Below are 13,882 nucleotides of genomic sequence, written 5' to 3'. Positions count from 1 at the left end.
TGACATTTGCTAAGCTCTACTTGGAGAGGGAGGAATTCCTGTCAACAAATTACCAAGTGAACTTATACGGGTTCAAGCTGGGGGTCAGACTTCAGCCAGACTTTAGCCAGGCCCCCGCCCCAAACTTCCGCTCCGGCTATTAACTTCCTCTGCTTGTCTGCCTTTCGGCCACTTCTTGGCTATCCATCTGCGCTTTAATTTTGCACTTCCGATTGTTGGCCAAGACCATACCCAGAGCAAGAGCTAGAGCTAGAGCCATAGCCATAGCCAGAGCAGGAAAAACCAAAGCAAACAACGATATAGTCAAAGACGCCTATTAATTTTCTTTATTTTATTTTCGGTACCGGGAGTATTGTCTGTGTGCTTTGTTTTATTTTTATTTTTTTTTGCGTGTGTTGGGAAATGTTTTTATTGTTGTCTTTTCAGTTGATTTTTGGAAACTATTTTTGGAGCCACTTTGCTGCTGTTACCAACAACTTTATTAGCAGCAACAAATTTTTGTTTTGTTGTCGGTGATATAAGTTATATGTACCAGCACCCTCCTGCCGCCAATTCCCCTGCCGTCGTTTTAGCTGCTGAATGGTTGAGCGATTTGGCGGCGATTGCATCGCATATATCGCATATAAGCCAAAATGGTCGAGATGTTGCAACATTTTCCACATTTATTCACGCGCCGCATTTAGTTGTTGTTTTGGGCCGTTTGCTGCCGTTGTTGTTTCCACTGCCATTGCATTAAAATTAAATTACACGCTTTTAAGGTCTTTTCCCTTTTTGCCTATGCGGCTGGCTGGCTGGATGGCTGCATTTAGGTTTTAGTTTTCATATTAACCGAATTAGCCGAATTACATTTATATTTTTGTTTTCGGCGGTAATCTTCATCAGCTTTCAGTGCCGGTTTATGACCTCTTTTTTTCCGTTTCCCATTAAACAATTATATAATGCGAATTAAAATTTTATGATGGTTAAATCTAATAAAGAGTGTTTACAATGGGAATCTAAGTTTTAGTTTCCACAAGCGATTTCGAAAGTTATACAAATATTTAATGGAATTATTTGGCTTTGGGGATATGAAAAATATCAATAAAATATCGTTTATTTTAAGGAACCAATTAAAGGTATTTGTTTTGCATTTTACCAAGTAGTACTTGCATCATCCACTTCTTATTCAAGACTGGAAAAACATCCTTAAGCTCTCTTTGGAAAAATAAAACAACTTACCATAATTAAGTTTCTTCAACTTTATGCAACTGCCTCATTAAGCCAAGCTCTGCTCCCTCACTTCTGCAACTTGCTTTCAATTTTTTTCCTCAGCCTTTTTCTATTTTTTATTCTTTGTCCGTGGTCCACTCTGTCTACATAATTTCCCCCTGGACCCCAAGTCAACTTCTCGACTGCGTGTGTCTGGGCATAATTCAATTTCAGGCTCTGGCAGAGTCCCAGGCCGAGCCCCACAACCTCCCACAAACTGATCGATGCCCAAAGTTTTTTGCGCTCAAAGATTTATCGACTAAATTATTAAAAAGCTGTGGCCAACAAATCGCTTTTGTTTTTATTAGTTTTATGATAGTCTCGATTGCCGTGTTGTATTGTAGTTTGCATATAATTAAATTTATTTATTCAGCTTTTTGACCAACAAACACCAAAAACCCAAAAAAAAAACAGAACATTTTCTGCCATGTTTTCGACCAAAGAGCCAAAAATATTTTCTGTTTTATTTACTCAACCATAAATGACATTTTTCATTTTGTCCAAATATTTTTGCATGTTTATTTATCCGAGAGGCCATTGTATAAAAGTTTGTTTATGCGAGTGTCAGATAGCTTATATAATTAACAGATACATTCGTTCGAAATTTGTGCGCTGGGGCTTTATAAACAATGGGCATGCAAGTGGGGGTTCACTGAGCTCACATTTTTGGCGTAAAATATTTACACGGATGAATGAAATTGTGGAAATTTTAGGGCACTTAACAATAATTGCAAATTTGGTTCTATATTTCCATTGAAATTTTAGGAATGAATCAGAAATTTATAAGGTTACCAAAACAGTTCCAAGAACTTTGAGTTAAAAATGTTTACGAATTTATATTTTTACATAAATCTTACCTGCTCTAAAATACTCTATTTTTAGGTAACCTTTTTAGGGAATTTTCAATGAGACCCTTGGGATCTTTATGACTTCCATTCAAACCGGCACTTAGCACCCGATAAAAACCCAATTGAAAATGCCCACAAATGGGACCTCAAACATTTCATTAGGCTTCATTTCGTCCGATGGTTATTTTCGCATGCAACCTCTAATTTATGTATCGCAGTTCGGGTCTGGACAACGAAATTTTTCGTTAGACTTGGCAACCTGCACCTCCACCTCAACCTGTATGCAATTTGCTCGCTAATTGGTAAAGACTTGCACTACTACCGATATTTATGGTCGGTTATTAACTAGCTAGAGCCAGCTCCAATCTGCATCGATTCACTCCACACTGGACAACACACGAGTGAAACACCACGTGCCCATTAATCAGCGCTAAAATAGCCGTTGGCCCAGTCGCTGGACCCACTTTGGAAATAAATAAGCCGACAAAAATTGGCTGTCTGTCACATTAAGAGCCAAGTGGCGGTGGGGCTCTCGAGGTGGCTCAAATCCGCTGGGAGCCGACAGCCAAGTTGTCAAACGGGGGCAAATGTAAATGCAAATTAGCCATAACTCACGCAGATTTCAGGACTTGGAAATAGAAAATAATTTCAAACTGAAATAAAAAGTATTTAATGTTTCGTTTATAATACATTTACATACAATTCCCTTTTATTTAGCTTAGAGTTGACAATCCAGTCTTTAGGGAACTTTTATCAAACTAGATAGAAAATGATTCCAACATTAGTCCCACCGGAATCCCCATGACTCAGCACCATTTATGTGCACCAAGCTGCCATTGTTTTTGGGCCATCAGTCTCTAAAGGCACCATGGGGAGTTTGTTTGGAAAAACGATTTTTAATTGCTTTGGCATTGTTTTCGTTTCACACTCGTCCACTATCCGATTGAGATTCTGAATTGCTTTTTTCGTGCAGCTCCAATTGCATTGCAAATGCAATTGAAATATGCAATTTGCAATTGTCTCCGATCTTTTTATTTCATCGCATATTGCACATGGTACGCACTGGATGCGTGTGCAGTTGACAAACACTCAACCGAAATTCGAATAAAAATGCGCATAAATAATTCAAAGACCCAAATACGGTTCTGTTCATTTTGTTCTGGCCAGTCTCTAATAGCCTCTAATAATGACAAATTATGGAAAAATATACTAAGCATTCAAGTATTTGAAAATGTAATGGTGGGACAATGTGGCACACTGCGAAGGTCATATATTTGCAAGTATCCATCATATTCTTGGGAGGAATATCTTCAAAGATTTGTTGTTGAATTCTCCACAAATCTGCATCAAAATCTAGAAAAAAATTTTATTTCAGATTTTTTTTTAGATAGCCCCCTGCGAAGCTATATCTTTTCTGGGGGGTTCCCTTCAAAATTCCGAAAAATGCATGTAGGCACACTATGGCCCCCTGCGAAGGCTATATCTCGGTCAATATCCATCCGATTCTTAAGCGGAGTACCTTAAACGATTTCTAGATCGATTCTCCATAAATCTACATCAAAATCTGTGAACAAAATATTTTTAAGATTTTTTGTCATTTTTCTGGAGTGTCCCCTTCAAAATTTCGAAAAACGCATGGAGGCACACTATGGCCCCCTGCGAAGGCTATATCTCGGTCAATATCCATCCGATTCTTAAGCGGAGTACCTTAAACGATTTCTAGATCGATTCTCCATAAATCTACATCAAAATCTGTGAACAAAATGTTTTTAAGATTTTTTGTCATTTTTCTGGGGTGTTCCCTTCAAAATTTCGAAAAACGCATGGAGGCACACTTTGGCCCCCTGCGAAGCCTATATCTCGGTCAATATCCATCTGATTCTTAAGCGGAGTACCTTAAACGATTTCTAGATCGATTCTCCATAAATCTACATCAAAATCTGTGAACAAAATATTTTTTATATTTTTTGTCATTTTTCTGGGGTGTCCCCTTCAAAATTTCGAAAAAAGCATGGAGGCACACTTTGGCCCCCTGCGAAGGCTATATCTTAGTCAATATCCATTCGATTCTTAAACGGAATACCTTAAACGATTTCTTGGTCGATTCTCCATAGATCTACATCAAAATCTAGGAACAAAATATTTTAAAGATTTTTTGTCATTTTTCTGGGGTGTCCCCTTCAAAATTTCGAAAAACGCATGGAGGCACACTATGGCCCCCTGCGAAGGCTATATCTCTGCCAGTATCCATCCAATTCTTTATAAAAGTTAATTTAGTTACTTAGTTTAAGTTATTCAAATACTAAAAATTGAGTAACAAAGTTTATGGATACATTTTATTCAAATTTTTTTAAGCAGTCTCCCAAAAAGTCTCTTGAAATTTGTCAACTTTGCAAATAACATTCATATAAAATAAAAAAACATTCAAAATAACAAAGTAGAGTAGAAATATGTATCTTTGGAGAGTGAAAATAAAACAGAAATGAAGCGGCAGTGGCGTCCAGCAAACAATGCGGAATGGGGCACGCGAAACAGTGGCAGGCAAAAGTGCTCGCCCCAGCATTCAGACACTTTTCCGTTTATTGCACTCTCACACCCCCAGTGTCCCTCCCCCCGGATGCCGTAGCCTCCCCTCCTGCATTGGTCAGACAATTTGCAGTTTTGTCTCGCCTGCCAAATTTAACCCGAGGCAGCAGCTTCATTTTTTGCCCGTTTTTTCACATTTTTGTGCTTTCAATTTTCCATTTTTTTTATTTTTTTTGTTTTTCACATTTTCGTGCCGCACGCCATTTTCAGGCTATGCGGCAGCTCCCCTTCTGGCCGAAAATTTGCTCTCTATTTTTTGCAACACATTTTTCATAATTCTTGAGGCATTTTCCCAACCGCCGAAACCGAAGCCGCCGCCGCCAGACAACTGCAAAGTTTATTTTTTTTTCTTTCCTAGTGTGGAAATTATATTTTGCCATCATGTAATAATCTCCGTTTTCCTTGGTTTTCTTTTATTTTTTATGTGCTCTGCCAAAAAATATCTCATAGTTGCACTTTTTTGAGTTTTTTTTCCCAACCCGTCCCTTGCCATCGGGTTTCTTGCCACCAAACTTTGTTCGCCTCATAAATAGTTTGTTCGGAAAGCGGTCCGGAAAATGTGGGGAAAACAGACTGGGTGTGTGTGTGGAAATTCGAAGGGTAAGGGCGACAGAGTCATAAATATGTCGACGGCAAAAGTCTATATCATGTATCTTTTTGGGTGCCATACTTTTTGGACACAAAATGCTACAAAATCTATGTAATAACTTCGGCACGGGCAGGAAAGCTTAACAAATTTTGTAGCTGAGACATGTGGGAAACCCTGCGGAAGAGTTTCGGAAGAAAATGTAGGAGAATTTCGGACTTAGTTGCACATTAGGCTAAGGGTTTGGTTCTTACACTATGACCTTAAAACTTTTGTTTTAAAAAAGACTTAAAAATAATGAATGATTAACAAAGTTAATCAGGGTGCTAGCCACAATATCTTAGCTCACAAACCACTTTTTTTTCTATTTTATTCAAGAAACTAGAAATAGGGTCTCTGTGGTCATTTCCCACAACATAAAATAGGGGATTTTTGGATACGACAGTAGCTACTTCTATCTTATCTTAAATAGAAAAAAATTCGACAAAATCTCGCCATCTTGGTAAACAAAACACCAGGTCGATAATCCCACTGATGCTGAATAAGGGAATATATATGCAAAAAGGGGGGCGTAACCCAGCCCTCCCAGTTCGAGGCAATTGAAATGCTGATGAGCTTTCGGCGCCTCTTGTGACTCGTTTGAATTTAAAATGCAACCGCAGGCGATACAATAATAGCATACGAAATGATGCGTCGATCTCCCAAATGAGTCTCCATTTCCCCCTCCTGGTTCCTTTACTTACTTTCCCCTCAATCCTTCACATTTTCATTCTCTGGTTATCTAGAAAAGCTCCCTCGGCAGTCGTTCAATTTGAATTTTCAATATCTTCATGTATTTATTTATTTTTATTTAGATTGACGTCATCTGTAATGCGCATACGATTTACTTGTTGCTTTCGAGAATCAGCGACCACGCCCACATCAAGCCACAAACTAACTTTAAATACAGTCTTAATTCTTGAAAGATACTACTCTACTAATATTTGCACAATAACCCAGAAATGTAGTACGTATTATAGAGAAATTCCAGCTAATGCCATTCCCAATTATTATGCCAAATTTGTACGAAAAATATTGCAAGAAAATGATATTTCTTTACCTATTTTTTGTTTAAAGAATTCCGACTGTAGCCGATGTGGAATGCCCCCCAGAGTCTAGATCGGTGGAGAAGGTGGTGGCGAGAAAAATAAAAATTGAAATTATGGTAAAACAGCTTTGAGAGCGCGACTTTTTGGTGTTTGACGGCCACTTTTATGGCCGACAAATGAATGCAGCACAAAAATTGGCCCAGACGAAAATTGAAAGAGACAGCAACACAGACACGTAATTAGCCAACAGCCCGACCCCCCGGGGCCGGGGTGGGGGCCTCCTATACTGACAGTACAGTACCCCATTAAGCCTTAATCGAAAGTGAATTTGAAAGCCCATTTATATTTCATTTAATTGCCAAACGAATTCAGAATAACTTTTCGATTTTAATTGCGCGTTAATTAGTATCACCAATTAAAAGCGTCTCGAACTGAAGAGTTGGCCAAAATCAACTCTATTCCCAAGTCGCCTAGAGCTTTTAATTGTGCCCACAAACAGAATCTTGAGCTTGAGCTCATTTTGCCTTTTCGCTTCGATTTCGAAAACGAAAGTTTTGTTTTCCATTTTTGCGGTTGCATGTGGCACGCCAAGGAATCGGTGGCCAACACCTTCGTCTTCTTTTTCGACACAGGGGGGACACTTCTCCACCAACGGGGTCTATAACGAAAGAGGTGTAAATTGTGGTCGGGCACGAATCTATAATTGTCAGGGTAACAAATCGATTGGGGCGGTGCCCTATCTGAAAGTCATTCCCCATATAAAGGGGGGCATTATGACAAAGTTATTCAAAGTGACTATCAAGTGGCATTTATCATTATATTACTAATATTTGAGTAATTTTTAATTTTTATTCAAAGTTGTTACTTATTTAGTTAGACATTATAATACTTAATTTAATTATAATATTGTACTTAAATATTTAATATTATAAAATCTTTTTTAATATTTAACCTTTTAATATATTATTTTATTTTAATATTTTTGGATAGAACCCTAAATTGAAGTTTCAAGATTTAAAGAAGAGCTAAGCAAGATTTTATACAAAAAACTAGAGCCAAAGTCCATTTAAAAGAAATGGATTCAAATGGAATGGATTCTTCAAAATAATTAAAACTAATTCATTCCAATTTATTAAATCATCTCTCTAATAATCTCTTACAAAAAAATATCAATTCCAATCATTAACTATAATTTTATCTCCCCTATAAAAATTTGACAAATTATGATCAAATCACTTCGTTACGTATTCGTATTCATATCGACGATTGACCAACTCTCCAGCCAACAATAGAAAGGCTTCTTCTTTCTTCGGCCATCTCGCATCAATCGTTTCAAATAAATTGCATAATTTTCCATAGATGCGATGCGGTGTGATGTGATTTGATTTGATTTGTTGTGATACGATGACCTTCATCTTGCCGGCCAACACCTCCCCCCAATCGCCTCCCAATCCCACCTGCTGGCCATGTGCACAATGAACTTGGCCGCCGTGGACTTTCTTTTGTTCGTTGCCCCTCGCTCCCCCTGGTCGATTTAATTCCTGAACTAATGCTAGTTAATCAATTTAACTGTTGCTCATTTTCTAGCCACACACATGGCTAGCAGGCGGCGGCAGGCAGCTGGGCAACCGGTTGGTTGATTTTAAATGGATGGACGCGAGTGTCTCCACGGTAGCCGGAGCTCATGCCTTTGGATGTATCTTGTATCTTGGAGGTAGCTCAATCAACTCACAGCCAACTATTTTTGGTCTGCTGCCAAGACAGAAACAACAACAATCGGAGGCAGCATGCCAAAAACGCTCCAAGTGGCGTCGGCGGCGGCGGATACTTTGTTGACCCACTGACTGAGATATGTATTTCTATGCATTGTCTATCTTTACAAGTATCTGTGGATATAATGGTTATATTTATATATATATAGCAGAGTTTGTTGTTTTTTTGCCAAACTTAATTAACTTGTTGGGGGTCTAAAGTGTAACTTGTAGTCTACATCTTTTTAAAACACTTTGCTCAGCTGTTTTCTGTCTGGCTCGACCTTATTTTTTGAAACATTTTCATATAATTTTAGGCAAGAAGAGTAGTTACACCCACAACTCTTCAAGATAATAAAGAACTTTTTACTGCCCTAGAGAACTTTTCCATTATTCCAATCCAGGCTATTACACTCCAACCCAAAAAATGTATCTGAAACAACAAACAAGCGGTTCAATGACAACACCCACTTGAGTCTCCCAGAGCCACCCAGATCTTGTCAAAGTTTCGACTGTCGTTTATTATTTTCTTTTCTTTTCGGGGCGTTTCACCCATTTATGAAAATTGTCTGTCGCATCAATTTGATATTTGCATCCATCAACAATGTTGAGACACCGCAGAATGTAAAAGTTCCAGCAAGTGATTTTAACTTTTCCAACTTTGTCATTTCACTCCAGCCCACTCGCCACCCTCCTCCACAAAATCTTTTGTCTTCGTTTAAAATTTCCAATTAATAATTCATAAAGATTTCAGTTTTACGAAGCGCACTACCCCCTCCCCTTCCATTGAACTGCCAACACTTGTTGTTGAAAGTGTTTTTCTTGGCAATTTGTCTATGAGTCCCATGAGCTGGCTGGAAAAGCTTCAGAAAATTGGAAAAGAGTGGTGGGGTGCCGGGGAAATTTGTTTATGCTGCCTTGTAATTGGGTTAGCAGGGGAGCCAAGACAGGCCAGGCCCATGACGTTGACTTGCATCCGTCAGATGCAACGTCTACAAAGATACAAATACCCAGCAAGTGTAGTTTTTCCACTTCATTAGGAGAAATTGGATGAGCAGCAGATTTGGCTGCTTCTCACACATTTTTTACGAGACACTCTTTGATTAATTCCGACTATTACGACTTTAATGGCCATGAATATTTTTGAAAACAAAACAGGATTCATAAACATAGACCTACATAGGAGAAAGTCGGAAATCAGAAATCAGAATTATTAATTATGAGAGAGTACTATTAGTTTGAGCCAAAAAAAGAACTCTTACGGTAGCCAAAATGCTGAAAGATATTTCGATAAATCTTTGTATCTCCAACCCACTGAACTTTGCCATAAAAACCTCATGCATAAGTTATAAGTAAGACTGATTCAGCTTCCAGACAAAGACAGACTCTTCTCCTTTTTGCATAACAAACAAAGGTGACTGTTGTATGAGAGTAAAAATGGTAAATAGAAAACAAAAGTTACATCAGTTCGTCTGCCATATTCCTGGGAATAAATTAGCGCCAAACTGCGAAGTTGGGGGCCAGAGATGGAGACATAAGGGGACCCACATGGCCCAGAAGTTTTGCCCAATTAGTCGAGGCATCAAAGAAAACACCTAGACCGAGTCAGTCAGCCAGGTTCATTGGCACGGAAAATCATCAGAGCCCTGTCTTCCATTACACTTCTAGAAGTTTAAAGGCCCCAAAGAACTGAAATTAAATCTTATTTCTAGAGGACACTATCTATTTTTTAAAGTGTTCTGCTCCCTCAGGTTATTCTCTCCACAGCCTTATTCTTGTTTTTTTTTATTGATTTTCCTTGGGGCGTTCGCTGCCTTGACATTAATTTAATTGTTGTCAGCATCTTTTGAACTCTCCTCCCCCACCCACTCATGTGTCAGCTGTCAGAGCGTGGTAATAAATTAAAGAAAAAATTTAGAGCGATTATGGGCCTGTACAATCCAAAAGTACCCATTGATCTCCACCGACCGAAACTAGTTTCCTGCTCGAAATCATAATCGGCAATTGTGAACTTGGCATTGTCGAAGGCACTTGGCATTTTATTGAAATCCGTTAGAGGTTTCCTCGGGGGCTAGGTCTTTGCTTATCAAGATTCATTGGTCTTATTTCTCTTTTTTTTTTGTGGGCATTTGTCCATTTTTTGGCAAAAATCACGTACATGAGAGAAGTTTCTTTGAGGCCACATGCCCTGGCATAACCAAGTAGCAGCCAAAGTGAAGTCGACATGGGCATAGGCCTGGTAGAAGACAAGTAAAGTAAAGTCTTGAAAAAGTCACGTGCAAGTCCTTCGCTAAGGATGTTCCTTTTTTTATCCTTGCAGTTCAACCCTGTTATTTTAAAGATGCCAGTCCTTAGATTCTTTGACCTAAATAGCTTTAAAGCTGCCCTTAGAGCTACAGGGTATTAACCGAAACAGGGTTATATACCATCTCGTGCTGGGATATTAAAGCTGCTGACATGCCAAATTATCTTTCCAAATTAAAGACAAACAGCCCAGCGAACGCCAAAAACACAAAACACAACTCATAGTAATACATAGTAATAAAATAAAATTCGAAAGTGATAAATGGTTTGGCCTGGTCAGCTGGCAACATAATTGTTGTTGTTGGATCTGCTGCTTTTGTCCAGTTATTTGGCGCAATCTTTGCATATAAATTAGCCTGAAAATGCCTTTTGAAATGGGAGACGAGCGACTAGAACAGTACCCGAAACAGAACAACTCCAATTTGGACTTGTATTTGACTGACAGACAGCCAGTCAGTTGGCCAAGTTGGTTGTTTTTTTTTTCAAACTGGGCTAACTGCGTTGGCCCCCTTTTTGGGGCAGAAGAATGAGCGTTTCGGGGTCAACTAGCTGTAGCTCCCCAATGAAATGGAGATGAGCTCAAACTCGCAGATGTAGATGAAGATGGAAATGGAAATGGGAGATGGTAGCTGGTGGCATAATGAGAGCAGCAGCCGACGACACGGGTCCCAGACAACTTCAAGATAAATCAAAAATTGTCGGGAAAAGCGAAAGAAAGGGGGGAGACACGCTGGAGCTACTAGTGGCAGGAGCTAAGGGGGAGAGTAGCGACTAATGCGGGGCATAAATAATACAACAAGGGACACAGAAACGATGGCAGCCCATAAGCCCGGGAGTAATTAAGTCAAAAATAGCCAAAGTCAAATCAGAACACAGGGAGAAAAAATATCCAAAACTCTATACACTTTTTAAAATTTTAGGCCATCTTTAAATAATTGTTTTAGAACTAAAATAATTTAAATAAATGAAATTTTATAAGCCATTATATTTAATAATATTTTTTTATTATTTCTCAATATTTTCTCTGTAAAATAAAAAGTTTGCTGAAGGGGAAAAACAAAAAGGATTGAGGGGTATTTACCAGGGGCGCCAACGGAAGTGTTTATGTTTTGAATATTATGTTTTTAACGGAGGAAAGCCCCAGAAGAAGAAGAGGAACAAAAAAATTTGGAACATGTTGGGGATTTGGGGGCTACGGGACTGGAAAAACAAAAGAAATGAAAATCCCTTTTGATTGTCAAGTTCAGAAGACAAGAAAAATAAAAATGAAAATTGTTTTGTATTTTTTTTTTGATTTTTTTTCTTTTCGTATCTACCGACAATGTGACAATGCAGCTTGTGGATAATAATTATTTACAAAACTGTGCCCACGGCCACGCCCCTAACCCAGACCTCCAGTCCATTGTTTGCCACAAGATCTTACCCCCTCCGTTCTGCCTTGAAGTGTCGCTCTCGCAGCCATAAGACCATAACCATCCGCAAGGTATCAATTACCAGACTCTAATGCGAAAATAACAAGCCACCGAAACAACAATGAAGCAAGAGCCAGGAAAGTGCCAGAAAAATGAAGGGAAAAGCAGAAAATAAGGTGGTATCTATGCAGAAAACTTTGTGGAAAAGCTGACCAACAAAAGAGTCAAGGAAAGTGCTAGAACTGGGCAGGTAGAACTTATGCAATGCAGAGCCTGTCACTCAAAACTCTGAAAACGGCTTAAAGTTGTAAGGAAATTATCGAGCTGTCAGGTGGCTTTCAAAATGTGGCATTGATAGTGAACTTGAAATACTAGACAGTGGCTTAATAAATCAATAAATTTGTTATGAATTGAGATATTATTAATTTAAGAGTATTAACTCATTTAATTATAAAAGCCTCATACCTTTTAGAAATTTCCCTCAACAGTAGCTGCAGTTTCCCTCACCCCATCAAACACCCAGTTCACGCTCGGGAATATGCATTAACCATTTTCCATTTAGCCACACCTCGCCTGAAACCTCCAACTCATCAAGGCAAACACAAAAGAAAATAACTGAATTTGCGGTGAAATTTGTTAACTGGCCAACACTACTTGGTAATAAAGGGGGGAAAACCACTGGGTGGCGGTGCATCCATTATGACGACGTCAGTCAACCGCGCTGACCAAAGGAATGTGACAACCTGAAAATTGCATAAAAAAAAGAGAGTGCTCCCGGCTGGAGGAGAAGCCCTTAAAGGGTATATGTATATGGCCCTCATCAAAAACGCATCTATCATTCGACAGATTGCACAAAAAGATACAAAAGTACAGGCCTCAATTAGGCCAAAATGAAAGGGCTAATTTGGAGTGATTAAGTCAAAAGGAAGTGCTCGATTTTACTTAAATTAGTTTAATATTTTAATGTAATTTCTCTCTGAAGAATATTTAATATTTTCCTGCTGGGGCATCACCCCCATCTGGGCTAATTGGTTTACCTACCCGGCTGGCGATGATCCCTGACTGACGCTCTTGCCGCCGCCGCTCGCCGTGTGCATGTGTCGCTGGGGGGGCGTGGGCTGGTGATGGGGCGACGATGTGGCCGAGACGGTGGGTGTACCCCCATTGGAGGAGGAACTGCCGCCAGCACCGCCCACACCCTGGCCGAGGGCCACTTTACGCTTTGGTGATAGCTCCTGGGCATTCTCGCAGACGTTCTCCGTGTTGACGACCTGCTCCAGCATATGTATCTTCAGCATGATTGATGGTTTTGATTGACTGACTGACTGACGGTTGGTTTTGATTTTGATTTTGGTTTCGTTATTTTTTGGTTTTGAAGTATTTTTGGTTTTGTTTATTTGTTTTGGTTTTTTTCCCCTTTTTGTTTTATGAGTTTAGTTTTCGATTCACTTGATGGGTTTTCATTTTGCTTCTAAATCTAAAAGATGGAAAGGCATCCAGAGGTTAATATTGCCCTTGTTTCCCCTTCTCGATTAATAACTAAATTTCGAGTTTTAGTCACTTGAGATGCAGTCTTTTTTTAATGAATTTCCATTCTCGATTCTTTTACAGCCGTTGAGAAACCGAATTTTATGTCCCAGCCCATCAAGGTGGCCGGCAATAAAAGAATGGAAATTTAATAAGTTTATGTTTCCGAGTTTATGGCCATAAAGCACTGCCAAGAAAAGGAATCTTGTCTTTCCGAAACAAAGAAAATCACTCATTCTGGAGGGGGAATGGAGGGCACATTATTAAAAAGTAATGCCGAAGCTGAAAAGTCTGCCCAGCGAGGCGAGGAAAAGCGCGTGAAAATGCTTCCAACATGAAAATGTGAGTAGGAAGACAACAGAACCGGAGAATAAACAACCCACCCGCATATGTACACTTTGCAAAAAATATTTTTTAAAACACATATATTCACATCTGTTTAGGAGGTTTCTCACTTAACAATTTTGAATGGTGTAAGTGGAAAGTCAGCGCAGTCACTTAAGCCCCATGCTCCCTTTTTAAGAAGCTTCCA

At 39.1% G+C, this 13,882-nt stretch overlaps 1 protein-coding gene across 3 annotated transcripts in view; it reads right to left on the bottom strand.

Annotated features, from left to right (window-relative positions):
• The window catches only part of RapGAP1 (Rap GTPase activating protein 1), a 72,675-nt gene that overhangs the window by 50,370 nt on the left and 8,423 nt on the right, over nt 1-13,882 (bottom strand). The window contains exon 2 of one of the 3 annotated variants that reach the window (XM_017243463.3): nt 12,865-13,300. The exons of the other annotated variants lie outside the window; for them this stretch is intronic. Within the exon in view, the coding sequence (XP_017098952.2) occupies nt 12,865-13,121 (257 nt within the window). The 5' untranslated portion in view covers nt 13,122-13,300. The remainder of the gene's footprint in view (nt 1-12,864; nt 13,301-13,882) is intronic. 3 annotated transcript variants of the gene reach the window in all.

The sequence above is a fragment of the Drosophila bipectinata genome, chromosome 2L (genome assembly GCF_030179905.1).
Source record: "Drosophila bipectinata strain 14024-0381.07 chromosome 2L, DbipHiC1v2, whole genome shotgun sequence".
NCBI lineage: Eukaryota > Metazoa > Arthropoda > Insecta > Diptera > Drosophilidae > Drosophila > Drosophila bipectinata.
The sequence above is the reverse complement of the archived record's forward strand: the minus strand, read 5'-3'. Positions and strand labels throughout refer to the sequence as shown.